This window comes from Chaetodon auriga, chromosome 1 (assembly GCF_051107435.1).
Source record: "Chaetodon auriga isolate fChaAug3 chromosome 1, fChaAug3.hap1, whole genome shotgun sequence".
NCBI lineage: Eukaryota > Metazoa > Chordata > Actinopteri > Chaetodontiformes > Chaetodontidae > Chaetodon > Chaetodon auriga.
The window spans coordinates 23232483-23258448 of NC_135074.1; the positions used below are offsets into that span (position 1 = coordinate 23232483).

The 25966-nt window shown below is 41.5% G+C and overlaps 1 protein-coding gene across 2 annotated transcripts in view; it reads left to right on the top strand.

The window, feature by feature from the left end:
- Positions 1-25966, top strand: part of pcdh17 (protocadherin 17) — a 55986-nt gene that overhangs the window by 12074 nt on the left and 17946 nt on the right. For both annotated transcript variants that reach the window (XM_076730524.1, XM_076730534.1), the window contains exons 3-4: positions 10530-10588; positions 11045-11217. In XM_076730524.1, coding sequence (XP_076586639.1) covers positions 10530-10588; positions 11045-11217 — 232 coding nt within the window. The remainder of the gene's footprint in view (positions 1-10529; positions 10589-11044; positions 11218-25966) is intronic.

Genomic DNA, 25966 nt, shown 5'->3' on the forward strand with positions numbered 1-25966 from the left:
TTCCTCCTGCCTTTCCTCCTCTCTCATCTCCTCTCCTCTCCTATTTCCAGACTGATGGGGTAAAACACCCCCTCTCCCCACACACATTGTCTGAAATGTGTCCTCTCTGAGGTCACGTTGACATGCTGAGTCGATGTACTCCCAGGTGGAGAGACATGGGTGCTGCTGTGGGAGGAACCAGTCAAACAGACTACAGGGGAGGGAGAGCGGGGAGGAAAAAATTACCAGCGGCGGAGCTTGGTCCTGTGTGTGTCTTTAAAGGACTGAGGTTTCAAGGGGAGTTTATCTGTGCATTTGAAGAGAAGGTCAGCAGGGTTTAGAGCCCGAGATTATGTGCGATTGTTTCTTCTGTGGGCTAGCTGATTAATGCTAAAGCTGGTCTGACAGATTCTTAATGCACCATAGACGCACTTAAAAGAGACTGAGAGGAACTGACGTCCAACACTTTGACAACAGAGCATTATCCTAAAGCCTTTCCTGTCAGTTTTTTTTTTATTTTTTACCGAGGTGTATGGACAGCATCCTCCCTGTCTTCCAGTCATCCTTTTCCTGGCCCCTCCTCTGCTCAGATACGTCTGACCCGGTGCATATACAGTAGATCGGTCACCTTGAAGTGAAAGTAGACGTAGTCCATCTGCTGCGTGTGTGTATAGAGAAACGGAGAGAGAGAACGCAGGTGTGTGTGCGTGTGTGCACTTGTGCATGTATTGATATTAGACATTACGTGTGCCTGCGTTCTGTGTGTTTATTTATCCGCGTCTGGCCTTGGTTCTGGGCTTTGGGGAAATATCTAAAATCCTTTCATCCACGGAACGTCTCTTCCTCCATCAATTCAAATGGAATAATTTTGTTCTTTAATGTTTTTGTTCAAAAAAACTCCCAGCTTCTGTCTTGTTAACCTGCAAACTAGACCGTCTTTGTGGATAGTTTGTTTCAAAACTGAATTATACAATACTTGTTTCTTTAGTCAAATTTGATGTTAATACTAGATAAGAGGGTTTCATGATTCAGAAGTGTAGTAAACGTGTGCTTTTAGCAGCCTGAAAACAGGCTGATTGTGTTTCAGGTTTAGATTGCAAGGCTGCAAACACTCTAAAGAAGCTGAAGTGCCAGACTGGCTTACTGTAAATGATGCACATGCTTATTTAGGATGTCAACACTGAAGGATACAGGATACTTTTGTTCAGTTTATTTTATGAAAGCATCTCTGAATTTGAATTTGTTTGGTCATATTGTTCCACTGAGCGCTAATTTCTAATTAGTTATATATAGTAAATTCCATCATCTGAAGAGTGAAAACTTTGTAGATCATTTTTCTCGATACACCATTTGACAAATATACTAATTTCCTTCCTACTGAGAGTTCGATGAGAAGATTGATACCACTCTCCACCACTTGATCTGAAGCTACAGCCACCAGTCGGTTAGCATAGCTTAGCATAAATACTGGAAACGAGCCAGCCAGCCTAGCTCTGTCTGAAGGTAACAAAAATCCCCTTTAAATCTCACAAGGTCATTTTTTTTAACCACAGTGTGTAAAATGACAGATTGTGGTTTTGTGAGAGGTTATGTGTCAGATCTTTTTCTTGGCCAGAAGCAGTGATTTCCTGGAGTCTTGTCGTCCCCATGAGATTCATATTTAGTGTAGAGGCATGAGAGCGGTATCGATCTTCTCAGCTAACTCTTGAAAAGAAAGCAAACAAGCGTATTTACCAAACTGTCAAAACTGTTGCTCTAAAGTCGTATACATAGACATCTTGCCCAGTATGCGTACTACATATGTGCTACTTCTTATGTAAGGTTACATTCATGCAAGCATGTCTTAAAATGTACAGTGTGACAGACCTCTGCAGCAGCTTTGGGTTTCTGGGCTGAGCTGGCTCGGGATTAATGAGGGTGAAGCAAGGTCACTGCTGACTCAAGACTTGAGTTAACGGCAAAGGTGTTGTAACTATTGATGAGCAAGTACTGAATGATTGGTAGCTTACAGAGGAAGATCACACAGCGCACCCTTCCTTTTTTTCTGCTCTCCTCACAGTTTCAGCTGTGTATATTTAATTCAATATCAAGTAAAGTCCTCTGTCTCCGCCACCTCTTTCACTTTCCCCCCCAAAGTTAACATATTCTCCTTTATCAATAATCAAGACTGATCCCAGCTGTAAGCTACAGCACCTAGACCAGCTGGTTAAATGTGTCTACACCAAGTAAATGCAAGTAGTGAGGGGAAAATGACACTGCTATTTTAGGAGAGCCGACAAACTGCTGTGTTAGGGGTTTTTGTGCGTGTGTGAATAAATATCTATGCCAAAAGCTACATTTATCATTTACTCCTGGGGCTAAACTGCCACAGATGTGGATTGTGTTGATAGGAGTACAAACACGCCGTCTTGTGCAGCCCCTCCTCCTCAGAACAGAAAAGTTTCCTCTGAGCAGAATTCAGAGATGGCAGTGGAGACTGAATTGGCTGCTGAATTGTTGTCAGTGTTGTTGTATTTGTAAAAGATAATGCTGGTAGGAACTGCAATGGTACAGAGCTAATGCCAAAGAAGATAATTGGCAATAAAACCATGCCTGGAATTCTTATGTAAGATTAGAATGAGGAGTCCTTCCTGCCCTTTTCAACTGGAGACCAAAAAAGCTTTTATATATATCTATATCTATATCTATATATATATATTTTTTTTTTGAAAATGGAGATGGGGTCACAACTTGTTCCAGTCAGACTCTTTTTTTCTAGTGGACTTCAGAATGTTTTTTTTTTTTTTCATGTCCAGGTCCCATTTAATGATTTTCTTTGTCTGGTGTAGTGTTGACTGCCGATGCCCGAGCAGACTGCCTCATTATTTTGCACTGCACACAGGTGCGACTACACCACATATAACGGCTCGGGGATAACACGTACACACACACACAATCTCTGACATCAGTTCATTCATGTGTGTATGCATACATGTGTGCTGTGTTCCACTGGTGAAAATGATGTGTTCTTAGGTTGTGTTATTTTTGTTTGTTGAGTATTTCTAATTGAAAAAAAATGCAAAGACATGATTTAAAAAAGAAATACTATCAAAGTTCAAGTAAAAATCTGGGTATAAAGATATTATTTGCAGCACAAAAACCAAACTCCGTATGGTTGGGAGATGTGGCAAAATTGTTATCCACTGTCACCCCTTCAAACAAACACTAGCTGATTTGTTTAGCACTGGTGCAGACCGCCAAATTTAATCTCACAAGGCCATGAGCACCACATCCCTAATGCCTGTATCTAATACACAACTGTTGTATGACTGCTGTCTTATGTTTTCGTCACAAAGGTATAGGCTCCTTGACTGAAACGCTCATCTTGAATTCAGTTGAAACTGGAGGTGCATTGTAAAATGGGTCACAGTCAAATTGTTTTTATTTTCTTCCATTTAGCAAAAAAAAAAAAAGAAAAAAAAAATGTTGACAGTTTGCTGTGGTGTAGAGCCTCAGCTGTATGGTTCCAGTGTGGCAGCTTATTGTAATCTTTACCCGAGGGGATGTTGGTCAACATCATAACAGTTTATGGGTAATGTCCTTTTTGGTTAGATAAGGATGATTCATTCAATAATAGCTTAATCAGCCTATTAATAAATCAATTATATGCATAGGAGTTAAGAAACAGATTATTATATATTTTTTGTAATTTGAGGCAAACAGATTATTCTGTATTACTACATGCCTATTAAGACAAGCCTTCTGAGCCATTTTGTTTATGCAGGATTTAGTTTAGCCCATCATTTGATTTTTCATGCATCATAAAATAGGCTAGACTCTGAGATCTCCAACACCTTTAATGGTATGTGTGCGTGTAAGTGAGAGAGAGAGAGAGAGAAACAAGTTCAAGGATATGCACTCTCTCAGGAGTTTTGCATTTTATTATTTTCTACGTGAGTTGATTCTCAAGATGATAATGACAGGCTTAAGAGTGGAGTTTAACAACGCTTTGTTGACCATCTCCCAGACTCGGAGGGTCTGTTTATCCCTTCGAGTTTTCTTTTCATGCTCTTTAAAAGTAATTTAGTCTCCAAAATTAAATGACAAACATTATTATAAAGAATGAATGTGCTCTACAAAAGCACCTCTTAGAAAACCAAAAAAGCACACAGATGGACTCTTTCATAGCTTTTACTCTTAAAGGCACATGCAGCTGCCCAACTTTCACATGAAGAAACCACCTTAGAAATGAGATCAAAGTCATTAAAAAACAGAGGAGAAAATGATATCTATGCATGCTCAGGCTCTCGCTCAAAAGGAATAATAAAGCAGCAGTAACCGCACAGGTTGAAGGGAATTCATTTTGAAGGAGTGTTTTTGTCTCATCCCTCTTCATGAAGAGATGCAAGCACGGCCACCTCAGCCCTCCCTCTGCCCTGTGCACCCCTTCTGTCCGCATTTCCTTTGTGCTTTTCACCTATTGATCATTTCAGTCCCCTGTTCAGTGTGTGGTTAGAAAAACAAGTCAATTCTTTCATCTGCATGCCATTTTCTTAGGATATGAAGTGATTTTGTTGAGACTGAGTATGATTAAAAAAAAAAAAAAAGTAATTGATCTGAGTGGTTATGAATGTTGTGTCTTTGCTGGTTAGCAGTGAATATGCAAGGGAGAGGTCATGCTGTTTGTGCAACTGTGTTTAAAAGCCTCCTAAAGTGCCACTTGAGCCTGGAAAAAGCCACATTCCCCACCAAATGAACACATACACCAAACAGGAATGCAGTTATGTTATGAATGATGGCAAACCGTGATTAGCAAGATGAGGATATCAAGTTGGATCAGAGCCGCCTGAGTCACCAGCTTCATGGTAAACCGATAGTTTTACAAAAAAGCCCCATAGTAGTCCTATGAAGCACACAGTCACAATATTTCCAGGCAGTGGCAAGTCTAACGCATGTACATGTGGGCAGCTTCATTCAGCTTGAGTTGTATTTGATTTGTGGTACTGAAGTCGAGCTCAGTACAATTAGAGATGAGGAAGAGACGAGAGACTGTCTGTGAGAGAGATACTTTAAATAACTGATTACTGGGAGAGGGACAGATAATCGATATATTCTAATACATACTCGAGTGACATGTTATCGTCACACTGGCACTAATTTTTCAGCATGTTTTCTTGCTTTCCTGAATCATTTCAATCCTTTGCTGCAGACATTTCTGAAATATTCCTCAGTGCATAGTGTTCAATTTCAGCTGCCTAAAAAAAAATGAAAGCTTTTCATATGGCCACAAAAGGATGCGTCATTGTACGTGCATCAAGTCCATTTGAGTTTACAGTGCCTTATATCAAACAAATCCAGAGCTTTAAGCATAAGTCACATGGAGTTCCAGCTCATGCATTCACATGACAGTAATGGTAAGCTGCCACCCCGTGACAAACATTGTGGTATAGAGGAAAATCAACACAGTTTATGAAGGTCACTCACTGTAACAAGTCATTCTGCGCAAACACTGCTGCAAGGTTTTATTTATCTTCAGTGGTGGTCTGACCAGCAACGAGCGTATGAAGTCAGTCAAGACAACAGGACTTTACAACTCATAAATAAAACTCAACCAGAAAACGATGCATCCTGCATCTCAGCGTTTTCGGGTAATGAGGACTGTAACTCTACAGAAAATGCACAGCTCAATATGCACCATGGTTTTGGGGTCGTAGTTCTGTATGTTTTCAGTATGGCTTGGAAAATGGAGAATTTCTTTTAATTTGTTTGGAAAAACAGCAACACTACACATTGCCTCGTGGGCCATAGATCCTGCTGTCAAAATGTTAATAAATAAATAAATAAATGGATAAACTGTAAGATCTCTGGCGGAAACTCGCAGAGCTTAAGGTGTACAGTTGAAGCTGTGTGGTTCAAATGAATAACCCAACAGACTAGGTGCGAATGCTCCCTTGCAGGTGATTGTGTGCACTGCAAAAAGAAACCTTTTTTAAGTCGTTTTCTTAACTTTATCCAGAGGTTTGCTCAGCATGCATGCTCGATTTCAGCTGTGCTTCGGTCATTCATACAGCTGCACTTGTTCACACTTGGAAGATGCCAGTTCAACTACCAATTTGTACCATTCTCCACAACACAGCTCACCGGGGCACCTTGGAATTATGCAAGAGGTTGCGTTTGAGTGTCGCTGACATGTGGTGGAATATTAAAGAATTCGTTTTCTTTTTAGTTTGTTATTCTGAAGTCGACATACTTCAAAATCATCATTTTACACACAAGTTGCACTCTTTTTACCTATTTTACAACATTTTTCATTGCAGGATAATTTGTAAACAGTGTACAAGCAATGTGGTACAAATGCAAATTATCCAAATGTAGCAACGTATATTTATCCTCCAAATAAATCTTGGACTAATTTAGAGCAATGGCATTTTTTTAATTATTCTGGTCACACTTAACATTAAGTTACACATATTCACCGTTAAGTAGGTGCTTATCAGCATACATATTAGTAGCATATTGGCTCTTTCTATAGTTATTATGTGTCATTTTTGTCATACCATCAGAATGACAAATAATAACACTGAAAATTTTCCCCCAATATGGAGAAGGCATGATAAATTCTATGACTGCATATTATCAGCCTGCATCACTTGCCAACACTACATTAAACATTGTCCAAACAATCCTGTGTCAGCTTGAAATCCAAACTTGTCCTCAAATATGTAAGATGTCTCCTTTCAGAGTCTCCTTTATTATTAAGCACTGTCCAGAATCATTAACAAGATGTCCATCTGGACTGATAAGACCTCAGTGTGGTTGCAATCTGTCTAGTCTCCATTTACTCGCATCGGCGGCACTCGCTTGTCTGAAAGTCGTTTGAATTGGATCTGTTGTAAGTTATTTGGAAGATAGTGGAAGATATTTAGCAGGCAGTAGACTGTGATAGCCTTAAGTTTACTCAAGCCCCCTGATTGATTGGTGTGTTATCTCCAGGAAGACGTATAGGACGAGCTAATTAGATTTGATCACTTACAATTGCTCCTCAGCCACTAGGTAATCGATTCAGTCTAATTATTGTCTTGTTTCTCCGCCCCCTTTTCCTTACTTCCTTTATCATCCTCTCACTTTGTCGTTTTGCTTGTTCTCGGCTTTTATTTCATGCTTTTGCTGCATCCCCCTTCAGCAATGTGTTTTTTTTCCCTCTAAGCTCAATTTCTCTCTTTTATCCGTTACCCACTCTTCCCGTTCAGCTGTTGCTGAGCTGCTTTGACAGTTTTCCAAAAGGAAAAAATTAGAGTTCCTGTAGTGGTAATGCCACACACACGTACAAGCGCACAACAAAGACATACTTTATCAAATTAAGAACGGCGGTCCAGATCCTTTTGGCTTGCTGACAAGGTTATGCTGGATTTGGAACCACTCACACCTTCTGACATGAAGGAACACATGCACTCATGCTCTGCACACAGAGTGAGTGCTATGTGTGCTTTTGGAAGACAGCAAAGGACAAATGCATGTATCATACCTAGCAGGGTAGGTAGAGGGAGGTGGTGCACTCTCGTTCCTGTGAATAAAAGAGAACTGTCCAATGACGTGTGAAAGAGAAGCGGCAATTTGTCCTCTCTTACCGCCCCTACCTAAGATATCAAACACACGTGTCTCCATGCACACGCAGATGCATGCAAACATATACCCATAGAAATGAACACTGCCCCAAAATACACCAACAAGGCCTGAGAGAAGAATAGCACTCCAATAGGCTCGTCCCATTTGTCTCAATCGGCCTGCTGTCTGCTCGGTCAGTCTTAGGGTCTCAATGGGAATACAGAATAGAGTGCAGCTTTTTACACTTACTCAGCCTCTCTGTACTCAGTATCTCTCTGACCTTTGTGGCCTTGCTGCATGGACTAGATACAACACATCATTCAATACAATTCAGCAACATGCTTTTGCAATTCTCAAGCACACTACCGACAAAACTGTGCAATGACTCAGAGCAGCTCGGACTCATTGTGCATTGAATAGGTTCAGTGCCTCTCTGAACCTTTCAGGTCAAAGATTCATATTTTAGGTCAATAAGCATATCAGATTTTGAGACCTTCAAGGCCAAATATACAGATTCCACAGTTTGGGTCCATTCAATTTACAAGAGGTCAGTTCAGTGCAGTTCATTTCAAGAAGTCCCACAAGGGGAAATTAAAAGGCAAGAAATGTGGGCATGCAACATGAAATACTAAATGATACTGGCGATGCTAAATGAATTTATGTACTGTATAATACAGTGCCTAATAATGACTAATAAAACTACTGGACATCTAGCCAGTATGTATCATTCCCCCCTCAAATTATCCTGTATTCATTGTGGGCTCAGACTGGCTAAGTACAAAGCAGCCCATACTAGCTGTTATCGATCCATTAATTGGAAAGTGGCCCATTGTAGTGAAAGGCCTGGGCAGTATGGACAGACAGGAAGAGATGGAGGCTTAAGCTCAGCCTGGACTCTAATTGGCAGGAAAGAGGTTTCTATGAAGTGGCGTAATGTGCTTTTTATTGGCTTGTAAGAGGGGGGTAGGTGATGGAGGGATGTAGAGCACATGCTACTTTAAGTGCGACAAGAAAAACACTACAATTATGAACACCACGCTATGGGATTGAGGAGTGCATTTCCACTTAACAAACTATCAAAGCAGTTTTTATACTAAAGCACAGAAGACCATTGCCATTTCAAGTACGTTTCATAATGGTAAACACTACAATGGCTGACAAAATATGGACCTTTGTAGTCTATTGTAATAGAGAAAATAGCTCTGGGCATAAGGATGTAATTTAGATATTTATTCAATGTGCACAGGTGCAGAAAGTAAATTAAAACATATAACAATCAAGGAAAACATTTTCCTGTTATCGTCCTTTCATCCTGTCGGTGCCAACAGAGCCGAGTTGATTGAAAAGTATGTCCAAGGACGAGTCCCTGGTCATGAAAGTACAGAAGGGACACATCAGTATAAAGACTTACATCTCTCCTTCTTGAAAAACCCAGGCTGTTATCATTTCAATGCCAAACTATTTCAAACATTCATTCTTCTCTTACCCCGTGGTCAGATTCCAGCCTTTGATATATTCTGTGAGTGTTTTCTTTTAATCTTGGTGAAGGCTGAGGTGGAACAGAGTGTTTAGGTAGAGATAAAGGTGTTGGCAAAAGCATGGAAGGTCAAAGTACTGAGGTGGCCTGTCTGACCTTCACACACCCTTTTTCATACTGAGCCACCGCAGAGCACGGATGACATTGAAATACTCTATCGACTGTGAGTCAAGCTGTGCATGTGAAAAAGCCTGGCACAAGGAGACATTACTCACTAAACATGACATTTTACTGCTATCAATACAAGACAGAAAGTTGTGCACTACACAGCGTAATTATTTGTGTTGCTGTGATGCATACCGCCACAACCGCATGAAAGCTATTTCTCTTGAAGGCATTTGTTTCCACCCTTCCTACCTCTAACCAACAGGGACTTTGAGATATTCCTGTAATAATCCTAAAATATAAACACATTAGTTTCTGTCTTCCTGTGTTCTCTGTGGCTTCGAGTGAGGTCTATGCATCTGATTGTTTTTATGCTGTTTTCATTAATGTTGACAGACACTTTTGTAAATGCCAGAAAGAAACTGGGATCCTTGTGACCTTTCATCTCAGTTGATGTGATTAAAAACCCTCATATACCATACTTTGATATAATTAACAAAAGAGGGAGAGAGACAGACTGTGGGAAAGGCAGAGTATTTTCCAGTGCCAATGTGATTGATCCAGTCTGTAATGCACTGCTGCGTGCTGCTGAGTGTTTGTGTAGTTTATGCAGTATAGGGTTTGTACCAGTATTCCATTATGCTCTTGTATTTTGTCATACATGCCATGCTGTTCCTTTGTGTGACTATATATGTTAGACAGCGTCAGTGTGTCCGTGCGTGCGTTCACAAGCATGTATGTGTGTTTTTCCGATCGATCCACATAGCATGAAGCCCCCCGTGTATGATCAGGTAGCCCCGTATCAAGTAAACACCAGATGGTTCAGCACATACAAGCCCCGGATCCTCGCAAACAATTTCTCCATTTCTGCAGAGAAAAAAGTCTGGAGACTGAGAGAGTGAACAGTTTGTCACTGAAGTGTTTTGAAAGGAAATAACAAATTGCATTTTAATTTCTGCACAAATAGTGCTGTAATTTGGTTACTAGATGTTTAGCTGACACATCAACACAGCAGCTGCAAAGTTTTCTGTGCTCATCAAGACTATTGTCCCAGCAGTTATTGATTATGTTATGTCTGCCAGATTTGATGTTCAGCTCTGCGGTTTACTTTCCGATGGCTAATTAGCCTGCTTTATGCGGTTAATGAAATGCTCCAACCTAAACGACACACACCTCTCATTCCCAGTATTTCATTCGCCCCTACTCTGTCCTCTACCTCATTTTTTTCTCCATAATTAATCATATGTCACTAGGAGATCTTGTTTCACAGCAGGACTCTGTATGGCCTACTACATGCTTTTTTCTCTCTCTCTCTTCTCCACAGACGGACAATTTCCCCACCGAGCCTAATTATATGGGTAGCAGACAACAGTTTGTTCAAAGGTAAGAGTTGGGATCTATAACCATCAGTGCATCTCAGACCTTTGTATTCTTTTCTCCAATAGTCCCAACACAGTACTTTCCCATCTGTAACTGGACTGACAATGAATTGCACTGAGTCATAGCAGGGAGAGGAAGGGCATGTACATTCAATTAGTTTTAAAAGTGGTGTAACAGTATTCTCTATAATACATAAAATATGACAACACAGAAGAGCCTCTCTTTTTTGTTTCATCTGTAATTTTCTTTTAGCAGGCAGGACTGCTGTTGCAGTGCTTATTACATCTTAAATCCTATTATTAATTTTTTTTTTTGTTTTGTTTAATCATTCAGGGGTACTCATCAATGTTTCATTCAGTCTCTGAACTTACATTGAGGGTAAAAGAAAAAGAACCTGACAAACTGTCAGCCATACGCCGCACACTAATACTCTCTTCTTTTTTGTTTTGTTTTGTGTAGTAGTTCAACATTCAAAGACCCCGAACGAGCAAGTCTCAGAGACAGTGGTCATGGTGACAGTGACCAGGCTGACAGCGACCAGGACACCAACAAAGGCTCCTGCTGCGATATGTCTGCAAAAGAGGCCCTCAAGCTGAAGGCTACAGGCGTGAAACCGCCACCTTTGGAGCAAGGTGAGCCCTCATCGGCGAATTCGACTGCATGAGAAATGAAAGCCGCCGTGCAAACCAAACACACTTAAACCAAATGACTATCAATCCGTTTTCTGCGCGGCAGTTATTTGTATTAACGATTGAGCTCCTGACTTGCCTGAACGCACACAATCTGAACTTATACTTGGCTACTTTATTCTCCCCTACTTTGTTCTCAGCACTTTTCTCATTTACTGTGTGTGTGGCGTGTGTATGCCTACAGTATGTGTGTATTTTAGGGTGTGAGCAAGTGTGCATTCTATACACGTCCTCAGTTTATCAAAGCAGACAAGCCCATTATGTTTTTATAAGCCCAACTACTTCAGCCTCTCCATTTAGTCCCCCTTCCCTGAGCACCCGTCTCTGAAACTTTGATAATGGAACATGGAAAATGACTTAGTGAGCGGCAGGCGATGTAGCTTCGTAGTGTGGTGATTAAATATGAATAATTATTCTAAGCGCTGTGGGTCGGGCAGATTACACATGACATGTGTAGAACAATAACTCCCCAGATATGAGTTGTTGCAGTTCTCCTCACCCTAGCCACCTCATATGATTAGTGTAGGGTCAGGGGAGGCAAGAAACCAAGATTATACATAGGTCTAGAGAGAAGTAATGGGACAGGAGGTATGGTGTATTTCTCACTGCAGCTTCAACCAGTCGTGTACCTCAGTGTGGGTCATTACCTGCTTGGCAAAACAGATATTCCCATAGAAATACAAATTCACTGACGTCTCTACACCACCACGTATGCATGTGCTGTATACTGAGCATGGATCCTCTGTAATGGTGCTATTAATCCAGGGAACAGAAGGGCTGTTTTACTCCTTGCGGAAGGACAATGACAATTTGTGCAACACTCTGTGCTGCAATATGCATGTCTGACTAGATAGCTTTTTTTTTTTTTTCCTTTTCATTGCTTTTTTGAATGAAAAAAAGCCACACACGTTGGCAAGAGAAATTGGCCAATTAAAAAGCTCCATATGTTTCTCATTTTGAAAATGTTCCCATTTAATTGTCCGTGAGGGACTGAAAGAATCACATTTCTACACACAAAACACATGACAAAGAGAGCTGAGAGCGTGTTGGGCAGCAGTCAGTCGGTAAAAACTGTCCCAGTGCAACATTGTTGGTGGATGTGTGCTACTCCTGCCTGATAGTGCCAACCTCAGCCTGTCCATCCACCTTTCTGTGTGTTGCCTTCGATCAGTATCCTTTTGACAGACTCGAACAAGAGATTGTTGTGCCCGTACACAAACAGACACACACAGACACACACATCACAGACAGGCTCGGGTGGTGCTGGAAACTCAGTGAAAGGCTCTAACCTGCCTTTGCCTGTCTCTCACTCGTCACTGGCCTCCCATTTACTCTCACCCTCCTCTGTGTTTTCACCCTCGCTCCATGACTTTCGTTCCACTTCTCCACCTCTCCTTGTTTGGGGAAATCGATTGATGTGAGATTAGACAGTTAACTGGCTGCAGCTGGCTGTGTTTAGCCAATAACATGTGGGCTTAGCTAAGCTGTGGGGGAGGGCAGGAGCAGAAGGCCAAGGCATTGTGCAAGAGCAGTGATGATGAGTGAGGGACGGTGAACATCACTCTGGCAGTGTTCCACTGCGTCCGTATTGAGTGTTCAAAAGCAGGAAATTACACCTCACTCTGTGTTAATATTTACATGAGAAAGCAGGTTTTTAGTGTGATCTTCTGCCATTCAAATTACAATGTCATCTGCTTAGAAAGGTCTGTTTTTATTCTTTAATGTTCACCTGCTGTCTGAGATGAATTGCAAGATGCTACCTTTTGGCTGGTAAGCTTAGAGTAGTCCCATATGCTACTTTGTCTTCGGCAGACCCACTCGTGTACATGTAATTTATTATAGTAATTTTATGGCTAATTAATGAGGCTTAGTAAAAAGTGGACTGAAACATGAGCTGTTAAAGAAAATGCAGTGTAACGTGCTGCTCTGCACTCAGGTGTTGCTTTCTGTGGTTTAAATAAAGCTCCCTGTGCTCACACAGATGAACTGCACACATGGACCCACACAGGTACTGTATGTCTATTATCAGATGGAAAAAAAGGAAAAGGGAGCTTGTCATTGGTCACTGTCCCCAGGGTCGTTTTCCTGCAGGCTTATTTTCTTCACATCTCAGCACTTAGCATCTACTTCATAGGTCTCTCTCTTTCCCCCCTCCTTCCCTCCTTCATCCCATCTTAAGTCCTCTGTTTCTCTCCAAGCATAGCCCTCCCAATTACTCTTTGTAGCTCTCTCTGCTTGCCTGCCAGGACACTGCGGCCTCATTCACTGGCTCAGTATAAACAGAACTACAAGTGCACAAAGCATGTAGTTCAAGTCCCAATCAATCCCCAGCCCTGTTTCAGCTCTTAGCCTTTATAGTCACTAGGTTGTAGCCTACAGTGTATACACAACTCTGTGCTCCTCTCCTTTTTGTTTTTGAGTTTGCCATCTTTTTTGGCCTTTTCTCATTATACTTAATTTCCCCTGAAATTCACTGTTTATGATCTCTTCTGGCAATATGCATTGATAGAACAAACACACGGCTCCCTGTTTCCGTGCTTGTAATTCATCTTCTCCTCTGATGTTGAGTGCGGTTTCCTTCCAGACAACATAATCTGGACATCTACGCACCAGGGACTAGTCTCAAATTGATTAATTAGCCCTGCAAAATTGGTAGCAATGTATTAATTAAGCTTAAGTATATCAAATGCATTTTTTGCCAGTTTTAAACGGCGATTAATTGATGCTCCAACGCGCCTGCAGCAGACGTTGATACGGGCTTGTCTGGCTCCAGCGGAGTGGCTGGCAGCACATCGCTCGCCTCTGTGGAGATGACTGCCATAGTCGCTATCACGAACAGACAGGCGGCAGTGGTGTAGGGAGATGTTACCCACTGATAGGGCTGTCCGAGGAAATGGAGGGAGAGAGGGATGATGGTAGAGGAGGAGGAAGAGCATGGAGGGACACTGTTTGACAGGGATACTGTTTGTCTGTACCAGCTGACCTACCCTAATTAGCTGCGATTGGAGTGTGATAATCAAGTGGCCTCCTGCCTTGCTTTAAGAGGCAGGCATGAGTGGGATAGAGGAGGGGGGGAAGGGGCTGCGATACTACAAGGACAGCGTTGATACTGTGAGGAGAGATGGCACGAGATGTGTTCCTATGACAGCGCAGTGACAGGCAATGAAACTGATTTTTCCCTGTTATTTGTGGCTAGGTGATAGAAATCCCCACCCCCACATCATCCCACAGTTTGTGAATAGCTTAAATAAGGGAAATGTCATGTTTTGTCAGTTGCTCTCACACATGCAAACTCTTGGCACATACACACCCCAACAGTGATGTAAAAGCACACACAGACATATACACTATACACAAATAAATGATGATGTTGGCAGTACAAGTTGTTTAATTATTGCCCACCAAACCCTATATTTATGTGATGCTTGTCTTGTCTGTAGGTGTTGAGTCATTTATGGTGCTGAGGTTGTCAGTGAGTCCTCTGAACTTGGATGCATGTGCAGTTATATATCAAATGTGTGATTTTAGGGATGCCATCTGTTAATCTTTCTATCTGGTAGCACAGTAGCTTAAAAAGTGTCTAAGTTTACACAATTTAAAACACTGGTTCTGTATTAATCTTTCTTGAAACTATTTAAATTAAGAAACACTTTCTATTTAAATAACTTGTGTATAGTGGGATTTTGCAGCCATGGCAGAGCTCAGTGAGCGTTTTCTAGTTAATCCTTCACTGGCATTTTTTTCTGCAGCCTAAGTTGATATAGCATTGGGTAGAAGACAATATGGTCATCCTACATCCCACAATAGCACGTGTCACATAGGAAGCCCTGTTTACATAACGACATCACAGGATATCTAAGTGTAAGGATTTCATGTGAATGTGCTTCTTGGAGCGTTGATATGAGCCCATTCATTTTTTTGGACATAAAGCTGATGAATAAACATTAAACACAATATGTATTTTGAAATGTGGCAATTGAAATTTGGCATTGTGACGAGCAAGAAGAGGACGTGGCTTGACAATTATTCATCTGTAAAATCATCAGAAAATGAGGTCTTTATGTTTTGGTTTGTTGAAAAATAGGTTTTCTCTACCACCACACACTAGGACCAAACAAACTAAATATTCAGACTTTAATCCATCTTAAATATTCACCCATCTTCCCTCGTGGCAGTCTTAATCTTAAGACTCTAGCATTGCTGTACTTTTCCAAAGTGTTTCAAGTCCCAACAATCTCAGCCTTTCAGTCTTTCGTTTTATTCACCGCAATTAATTTTGAATCTCAGAGAGTGAATCTTTGATTAAAAAAAAAAAAAAAAAAAAATGCAATTCCAAGATTAATTGACTGGTCAGAAGTCAGATCAGATGCCCTTTTCACACTTGTAGCCATGGCAACCTCTATCCTGCTCACTCCGGCCTTCAATAAACCTTTATCTGACTGTTGGAAAAGGGCATTCCATTCAACATCATTCATATTTCATGGACAGATAAATGCAGACACGTTTTTCATAGGCTGGGTAGATCCGTATTACATCTGTAATTTGAATGCTTCTGAATTTGCATTCAAAACGCAGCACTGTCTGCCTGTTATGAGTTTATTATTGACATGGATGTCATTTGCATTACAAATAGTGCACTTAGCCCAGTACAGTTGATATATGTTATAATTATGGTAGCAATTAATAATGCAATGGGGATATTTATATTTAGAATTCCTTTAACGTGTATGAAATATCAGATGCTTTTATGCCTGGCAAATTGTACCTATATAGTATAATTTTAGTTTAGCTCCAGTGCATCAAAGTCAGTCTCATAGCTTAAGATGTTTCTTCCTTTCTTATATAATAGTCGTTTTTATGTGGGTTCCCTTTTAGGGGTAAATTATTGTTTATAGTCTAGTTATTAATAATGAAGTTTTCGGCTGAAGGAAAAGAAAGACAGAGAGAAGGAAAGAAACACACTGTTCTGACACACAATTGAATCCAACAAACAAATGAACAAAGCAACACAAAATCTGGCTGCTGAAAGGCAGGCTGCTTGAAGACGCACTTCTCCTGAAACATTTCCAGTGGGCATCGGATCCAAAGTGGAGATGTGACGGAGCTACAGCACAGTCAGAACATGACTCAATCCTATCTTGCAAACAGGAAAACTGACTTTTATTGTTATTTTATTTATTCATCAGTTACTGCAGTTATGAGGATGAGAAGTGCAGGCAAAGTTCCCCATAACGCATCATTTATACATGCGATGTGCACATGGTGTATTTGATATTATGTGTAATATTATAATATGTAATATTCATACCATTAGGCCATGTGATCAAGAGGCTTTATTGCGATACTCCATAAATAATTCTCAGTCCTAGTCTGTACAAGTCCTAGAATATATCATCGCTGACAACAACAAATACAGCACAATAATTTCTCATTGATTTACACTTAGAAAAAACATGAATGAAAAATGGAGTAGTTGAAAAATGTACATTTATTCTTCCATAAATCAATGCAGCAAGAACTTTCTCAAAGCTACAACACAACCATCATTATTTATCTAAACATCTCCTGTTGGCAAGTTAGCACAACAAACATGTTTCAAGTGTTTTGTGGGGTGCACTCTCCAGCGCAGAGAGGGCATTGTTAATGTACGATTCTTCACACGATGCTTAATTGTTCTGCAGGTTAATGGACAAACATCTGCTGAGAGAGGAGCTTCATTTGAGAGCATTGTAATTAGTTAGTTTACAAACATTACTCCAAACAGGTAGCATATGGAGGAGTCATGGTTTCGTGTGATGCTATCACATCTGCCTGTTTAAACATGATTAATCGCGGCCATCAGAGTGTGTTTACACCCGTTGTTCCAGTGGAGACGTGTGCATGTGTCATTTCAGTGAACTCTGTCACAGCAACACCAACAGGACTTGATGTGTTACAGAGCTCCTCTTTGGCTAACAGCTCACTGACTGCATTAATCATTCATTTAAACATCGCCATCATTTTTAACTTCTCTTTATGGAGTGTCTGTCGCATGTTTTGATATCAAACCTTAAAGAATCCATCTAAAAGTCTGTAGCATGGCCTTGGGGAAAAGATTAGAAAAACATGCAACATCTGAAAACAGCGGCCAGATGCTCATGTTTCTTCGTACTGTTTGTACGAGCCGTTGGACAGGGAGGATTTGTCTTTGAGCCTTTCATCTTTTCGTGCTCCTCATCTTCTCAGCTCTCCATGGCCTGTCCCTGGCTGGGCTGATAGCCTGATTCATGGCAACATCACCAGCTACTTTCCTGGTGTAGAAAATGAGAACCATCAGCAATCTGGACATCACTCAAAGTCAAATAAGATTTGTGTGTGTGTGTGTGCGCGCGTGTGTGTGTGTCTGTGCGCGCGCGTGTGCATCTGTGTGCGTGTGTGCCCATACACATGTGCCAGATCGTGTGCTCACCCCATTCTTAGAGGATGTGGCGGTATCGCACAGCAGTGAGGCGATTTGCGGCTAAGCTAGTGGAATCCTGTGGAAAGCCTAAAATCTTGTGGGGTGAAGGGAGGGGAAATATCACAGTCTTAGGATTTCTTCTCTCTCATTATGGAAGATTTGAAGGGATTAGTCTATTTTCTTTAATACATGAAGTTTTATTAAATTCCATTGTTATGATTGCGGTTCACGAAGGGCAGTGTCCATTCTTGTGTCCTTCCTCTTGTGCTGTGTGTGTGATACTGCACTGGGCTAGCTGTGGGGTGTGATTTCCACCTCTAAACCTCAGCCCGCCTGGATGGCGGCTCACCCCTGATCCTCATTCAGCCAGTGAAGCCTATCTCAAGCACTGTGGCACCACAGCATTGGAGAGGATTGATGAATATCTTGGACTTACCACTTGGGCTATAAATCTCTGACATTATCCCTTCACCCCGGTCGCCGCAGTGAATAATTATGGCATGTTTATGGAAGCAATGAGTAAAAATATGTCTTATTTCACTCTAAGTACCATTACAACCTCTCATCATAGCATGATTGGACTTCTCATCTTTTAAAAAAGTCTGCGCTCGAACCCATTGAGTGCTTTCCTCCTGCACCTTCCAATAAGAGCTGCTGTCCTTAAAAGCTTACGGTTGCCCAGCTCTCTCCGCTCACGCTGCTCTGTAATGAGGACATTACAGGGTATTAATCCAAGTGTGTGCTCACTCATATTAGACATTGAAAAAACACACAAAGCCATTAAATGCTGTGGAAATGTTATTCAAGGCCCATTAAAAAATGTAGGCGCACTGAGTATGAGGATTAGTCCAGAGTCATGGAGATTTAAAGTTAATCACTCTTCAGCTATATTGTTAAAGTTTCATCTACTGTCAGGTCCAGTAAAACCTCTGTGATATTATTATTATTTTTTTGTGTGCGTGTGTTTGTTTTTTGCTTATTCGGCTCTCTGGAAGACATGCACAGTATTAAACACGCTTGTTTATGGTCGAGCTGGAGATGTTTTTGTCGTAGTTCTTATCAGGAGCCTCACCTGCAGATGAATTTGAATTTGTTTGTTTTAATACCTCATTTGTGTGTAATAGAATTTAGAAAGTGAGGCCAGGCGGTTTGATTAGTTTGCATATTTCATGTTGACAGTTTATACATGCACACAGACCTGCTTGCTGTAAACACACTAGTAACCTACATAAGCTATGTTGTTTTCACACTAGTGAGAGTGAACAAAAGCCCGCTTGCTAAACTTGCTCTACCACACACACACGCACACACACACACACACACACGTAAGATGAATTCCCTCAAAGCAGCAGCTAGAGAGCAAATCCAGTGTATTTATCTCCTCCATCATCACGACAGACATGCTTCTGCTCCCAGTTGTTCTCTTTGTAATCACATGAACAACAACCTTGTAGATGTGGTGTCTGTGCTATAAATGAAATTAATTAACATTGTGTGGCTGAGCCCCATGGCAGTGCAGCCTACATTTTTGTTTCTTTTCTTTTTTTTCTTTTTTTTTTTTTGTTTCCTTTCAGGCATTAACCTCTAATTGAAAAGCTTAGTTGAATTTGTGATAACAGCACACACAATTATGTTATCATAACTATTGATGCTGAGATATTTTAAGATAGAAGCTCTGGCTCTAGACTCAGAGAGTGGAGATGTTTTTTTCAGCTGATTGGGTGGCACCAAGTGAGATTTTACTGGAAACAGTGAACAGCCTGAACGGTGAATCAGACTCAGTGCTTCACAGCCTGTGCTCGTGTCTGTGTGTTGGTTAGGTACACAGACGGACTGACAGAAATAACTTGCATGAGCTGTCCAAGACTGATTTGTAAAGGGCTGAACTGATGCGTTTAAAACATGCTGTTGGTATAAATTTGCGCTGTCCTTGTGTGTGCTTCTTTGCTGCATCTAGAAATCAATGTGAGTTGTGGGCTGTGAAATGACCATTTTCCAACTTTCTAAGGGTTAAGCGAAGGAGCACTGACATATAGAAGTTAGTTTGTTGTCACAGCACCTCTTTAAGAGTATGTGTGACAGAGCAGCAGAAGAGCTGTTCCAGTATCTGCTCTCAGTGGGTGAAACATGTTGTCCAGCACAGCAGTAGGGAGGATACTACGGAGCAGATTATAATGATACAGAACATCGTCACTTCCTGGACCAGAGCCACTCCGCGGCCATCTGTCCTCTGTCCATGGACAGCAGGGCATTGGTGCATTTGTATGTGTGTTTAAGTGTGTGTGTGTGTGTGTGTGTGTAATTCTAGACTTTAACCACACTCTTTTACATATGCTCTCGTAGCCTCTTCATCATTTTTCCGTCCTATACATTATCATTCTCATCTCTTTCAGCATTCTCTGACTTGCATGCCTTGAAATCTTCATTGGTTTCAAATTTGATGATTGCTCAAGCAATTTATCAAGTAAAAACACCAAACAGTTACCGCTTTTGAGAGAAGCGAAGCAAAATGCAAAGCGCTGCTTGCTTTACTCTTTTTCAATTCATCGTACACTGAAGTGAAGTGAGAACAAATCAGTCGGTTAATTGGTAGCAATGTTTTATAGACAAATGGTGAGTTGATGAATGGTGGAAAAAATGTATTGATCATCAGTAGTTGCAGCTGTACGCCGTAGTAGATTTCTGTTGGTATTCTAGCAGTAAAGGCAGTGCTGCCATCAGTAGCTTTTAGAGTTGGATTTCTGTCAGACCGAAGAAATCTTCCAAGAGTCCATGTCATGAAATCAATGAAAGGCTACAAATAATGACATGTAACCAATAAAGGTTTGGTTTTTATCATATGGGGTCAAAATGAAGATTAAAGCTCTGTTAGCTGCACTTGTATGTCTGTATTTTTACATGTTGTTGTTTGCAGTAAAATGCTGTTAAGTGGAACGGAAGTTTTACATGGAGTGGCACGCTCAATACATTCAGAGTGATGGGTTACGTATGAAACCTGTAGTCTGTTGTCACAATAAGGTGGGGTGAGGTGTTAATTCTCTCTTCAGCTGGTAGCAATATTGTGGAAGGTCTTTTTTTTTTTTCACACAACTTCATCTCAGCACAAGCGTTTCACTCGCAGTTCAGTTTAATGAGTTCTTAAGTGTTACCTGCGCATTTTACTGCCATTTTTCAGTATCAGAGCAGCTACTTTAAATTAGCAATCTGGGTGGCACACTTTTCATATTTTATGTAACTCAACAGCTGGATACCGTTCTCTGTCCACACTGTGCTGTCTGTAAGTGAGCAGTTATATTAATATGTTTTTGTATGGATTTGGTGGAACAGACACAATCAGCTGATGTTTGGATCACACAATGCAGTGGTTTGACTTATATTGTGCCCAGTAATGCTTCACCAGATGCAGCAGCGTTATTAATTACAAAAACACCAAGTGACGGATTGTTTGATCAATTCCGTGCAGGCAGTTGCAAACTGGGGAAATTGTTCAGCTTTGATTATTTGAAAATGAAATGTCTGGTAAGAATTTCCCAAGACAGTGAATTGAGCACAACTTCCACTGAATCAGTAAGATACAAGTGAAGCGCCCCTTCGTCTAGGCTGTTTCCTTGGCTGATGTGAATGAATATTTGTGGTGCCCTGGGGCATTGTTTCCCCATGTTACACTGCATCAGGAACCAGAGAGATAAATGGGGCCTGGCCTGTCCAAGGCATCAGGACTTCTTCTCTGTTCAACCATAACTAGTAATGTCCTTTCATCCAGTGCCTGCAGTGCTATAGATAATGGAGTAGCTGAAGAAGAGGAAACGCTAAAACAAAGAGAGGGGATATGGTTTATGCGATGACAGCGGATGGGATGATCAGAGATGTCAGAAAAGAAGAGAAATGGGCTATATGAAGGAATATACAGAGCAACAGTAGCAGAGCTGAAATATATGAAATACATGTAAATAGTCATGAAGTCAAATAGGTGCACAACAATCAAAGAAACAGAGCCACGAGGAAGGAAGGAAGGAAGGAAGGAACAGCAACCATTTGATAAGTGATCAGATGATCAGAAGAAAGATGGATGGAGATTTGCTCAAGTAGCATGGCGCCTGGCTTCCTGCAGTCACTGAGTTCAAATTCAAAAGAGAAAGCTGTCAACGTAAACGCACACCCTGCAAAGACACAGCTGAACACAGGCACATGCGCACACTCTCAGGGACACACTTGCACACACTGCGGCTGCATAAAAAGACTGTCATTAGGCCGACCCCTACAGCCATAATAAATATGCGTTAAAGCATTTGCTCTATGAATATTGCTTTGTGGCATCTGTGCAGATGGCAGTACAAGCTTGGCTGTATGAATTGCATCAAATATCTCTGTTACACGTGTGGCACTGTACTATAGCGTTTCCGAACTGACGGAGATTGAGAGAGCGAATGGGTGCACGTGTGTGTCTTGATGATTGTATGTGAGGATGGCGACTGGGAGTGTTTTTCTCTGATAACCTCAGTTTGTTACTTTTTGATCCTGCTAAATTAAGATAAGGGGCTTGGTTAATTAAACTGTCACATGGCAATACCTTGAGGAATTGCGAGGCCAACACAGCTTTAATTGGGTGGCTGCTATTGTCCCCGCACTACCTCCATTCCCCGGGAAGCAGCCCCACAGAGGGGAAAAACACCCTCATGGCTAGTGGCAAAGGATGGAAGAATTGAAGGAAATGACAGGCTTGAACATTTAAATGAAGTGGCGTGCATGTGGCAAAGACGAATTGATTTGTTCTTAAATGTGCAGAAGCAACGTGCCCTGCTCAAACTTAGTATCATTTGAGGCATTAAACCTAAAATGCAATGGCTACAATGACTCAATGACAGGGCGAGAACCAGGTCAGAATTAGGTTGAGGAGTTTTAATTTCTTCTTCAGTATGCATGAGTGACAGTTGTATAATTTTCTGTACATTGCAGTAATGTCTGCAGTGTATTAGTCGCGAGTCTCCAAAGCCCCATGGACAGTGTCAGCAAGCTTAAGATGCATCTGTAATTACCAGCAGCCAATTAACAGCTGACCTCACCATCCCACCTCAAACCACAACAAAGATCTATTATGGAGATTTAGAGGGCTTGCAGTGTAAACAACTAAGTGTGATGGATCTTCATACAGTGCTTATGGGTGTTTGCGCCTCCTCTTTTGGTTTACACACACTTCATTGAAATTCAGACCACGGTGACATTGGATGTGTTGCAGATGTGCAGTTTGTTTTGTTTTTTTTGGGAACAGATTTGAGAGAGAGCCCCACTCAGTTGATCAAATTATGCATGTTACTCACGCTAGCACCAGATTCACTCGTGTTTATAGCTGTTATTGTTGGAATTAGTTCTCCAAGTTTGATATATTTATTCAAGCGCTATAGAGTGTAGCATTGCATTAATTTAGCTGAATTTGGGTGAAAGGCAGCACTGGTGCACACATACTTGTCTGAGGCACCGCACAGTGAAACATATTAATAAAAATATCTGCAGCTATATTAGATATAGTTTTAGCAAATAAGCATTACTGACATCATCATGGGATCTCAGAAATAGTTTGAGGTTGTTCGAGGAAGTATCCTTGATAGCATGATGCCCATTGTGTGGTGATGTTTTGAAAACAGTTGTCCATCTGTCCCTGAAGGTGATCAAAATCTTCCTTGATTAACAAGTGGGAAATCTGGGTGACGTTCCCCTGTGCTGCCTCTCATCCCCTCCCAAGTGGGGATCAAAGAGGATGAAGTTTTGAGCCCAGGGATAATCTAGTTCCCTAGATTGTGATAATGCTCCTCAGGATGATCATGTGGATGAGAACGGGTTTGGGTGCGCACATGGCTGTGAGTTCGTGCTTGTGTGGTGGTGCTGAAAAGACGAGAGGCAGACAATAGCAGTGCAAGCCAGTGAATTAGTAGACACAGACTGATGTGAAAATACACATACTCTTGCTGTATCCAGGCAACCACATCAAAATTCAAGACATATCGAACAACAGGTGATTGCCACCATCTTATATACATACAATATCTCCAAGTGACAGTAAAATTAGACAAATCCCGCTGTGTGCAGAAGCTTATTTCACACACAATTACAGTGTGAAATATAATCCAATCATTTAAATGTAGAGAATTTCTTGCAAATAACTATGACTTAGGTTTGTTTGTGTTCTTTGTGATTTTTTTTTTCTTTGCAGCTCACAGTTTGTGAAATGACAGTGAGCTTAAGCTCCGCTGAATCTCATTTTAGTTTTAAGTTCCCTGTTGTTCCGCATGGTCTCTTCCCACCCTGATCCGTGTATGGTGTTGGTGTCCAGCTGTTCCATCAGCACGACAAGTGGTTCAGGAAACTCCCTCATTGTTCACTGACCAATCGCAAACACACCAGAATGCTGTCAACGAGCATTTTCCACCCAGTGGTTTGCATTTGCCTGCACCTGTGGTTTTAGCCCAGGGGGCAGGAGATGCAGGAGGGGGGTGGCAGCATGGGCGAGAGGCTGGGCATTGGGGTGGAAAGGCAGTCAGGGTTGGGATTAGGCTGTCTTTCTGTCTGTCGAGATTAAAAGAAATAGATTCATTGTTGACTTTCCCCAGTTTTGTCGTGTTTTCCTCAAAATGCATCAGAGGACAGCTGAGCCTTACCACCCGAATTTGCATTTTTGTAATTTGCATGAACTCATTGGAGCTTGGAGGCAACTTACGGTTGTGTGTGCACGTATGCATGCATGTGTGTGTGTGTGTGTGTGTGTGTGTGTGTGTGTGTGTGTGTGTCTGTTTGGGCCTGTGCTTCGTAATTTGACAAGCAAAATAAAGAACTTGTCCAAACAATCCAGTCGACATGGCTGGAGAGAGCACGCTCTGCGTTCATGGAAATCTTGCACTCAAACCACTTGGACATTTGAAGCATTAGTTGTCCAAAATTTACTAGAATGTTAAGAAATTACACTGACTCGCAACACGTTGTAACACAGTATCATGCTGCAGTAGAGACTCTACTGTGGAGAGCTACTAGAATAGATATACTCTGCACTGCAGTGCTTTAGCCTGGGTTGTGAATCTTATCAGGCGAAGTTGTGGTAGTGGATTTTGTGTGTCTCTGTGTACGTGTTTGTGAGTGTGTGTGTGTGTGTGTGTGTGTGTGTGTGTGTGTGTGTGTGTGCGCGTGCGTGTGTGCCTGCGTGTGTGTCCAGGCCCCTCTGGAGTCCATTAATCCCAAATCTAACAGACTTACTGCAGAGGCAGCCTTTGATGTGTGCTGAATCCATCTCTGGAATATTGGATGCTGCTTCCATAATATTCACTTCCTATTCTCTCATCAGGAATACATTGTTTTGTCACCCCCCACCACCCACCCCCCACCCCCCACCCCCCCATGATGCCAGGATTGTCCAGCAGGACAGGTGGCTGCTGTGTTATGAGTTTGTTTATGATTCAGGTGTGTTTTCAGCAGTTCTCTGATCTGTAATTTTACATCTCTGAGCTCTTTTAATCCCATTCTTATCTTGTGTAAGCCTTCTAATCTTTGACCCTAATCTTAAACCACCACATAGAATGGGGCAGCGTGGACTGAGAGGAGTTGTTTTTCTCACCTTCAAATTCAGTGCATACATTTGTCAGAGAGAGCTGGAGTCCTCTAGCCTTTGGGTTTTGTTTCTCACGAGCCGAGTCTGAGCAGCACTTATTGCTATATATTTCTATTTATTTGTGTTTTATTGTAGTGGCCTGGACTTGAACCCAGCCTGTTTTAAAGCCTCGTGCTCATAACCCACCAGTCTCAGGAGTGAAACATATGCAGAGGCAAAGAAAGTATAAATTAGATAGTGAGATGGAAAACACATTTCTATTTGAAATGATTATCCCCCCTGACGGGTAGACTAATAGACCGTTATTGCATTTCCGTCAGTTTCTTTTAATCTAATCATACTTATAAACAGACAACTGAGAGTGTTAGTGTGTGTGTGTGTGTATGTTTATCCACACAGAGACACAAGCAACCAGTGTCTAGACTGGCAAACACCAATTTGGCTGGGGCACGGAGGAACATCAATGCTAAAGCAATGTTGCTGAAACACTAGGCATGTTCCTCAGTCTTGCACGGAGAGGAGATTGCAGTGACAGACAGACGGCGATAGGAGGAGGAGGAGGAGGCGCAGCAGAAATAGAGGAGAGGTTGGCAGAGCTCACTGTGGCTAATACATCCAAAGTGTGTCAGTTAGCTCTCTAAATGTGTTAGGCCCCGGGG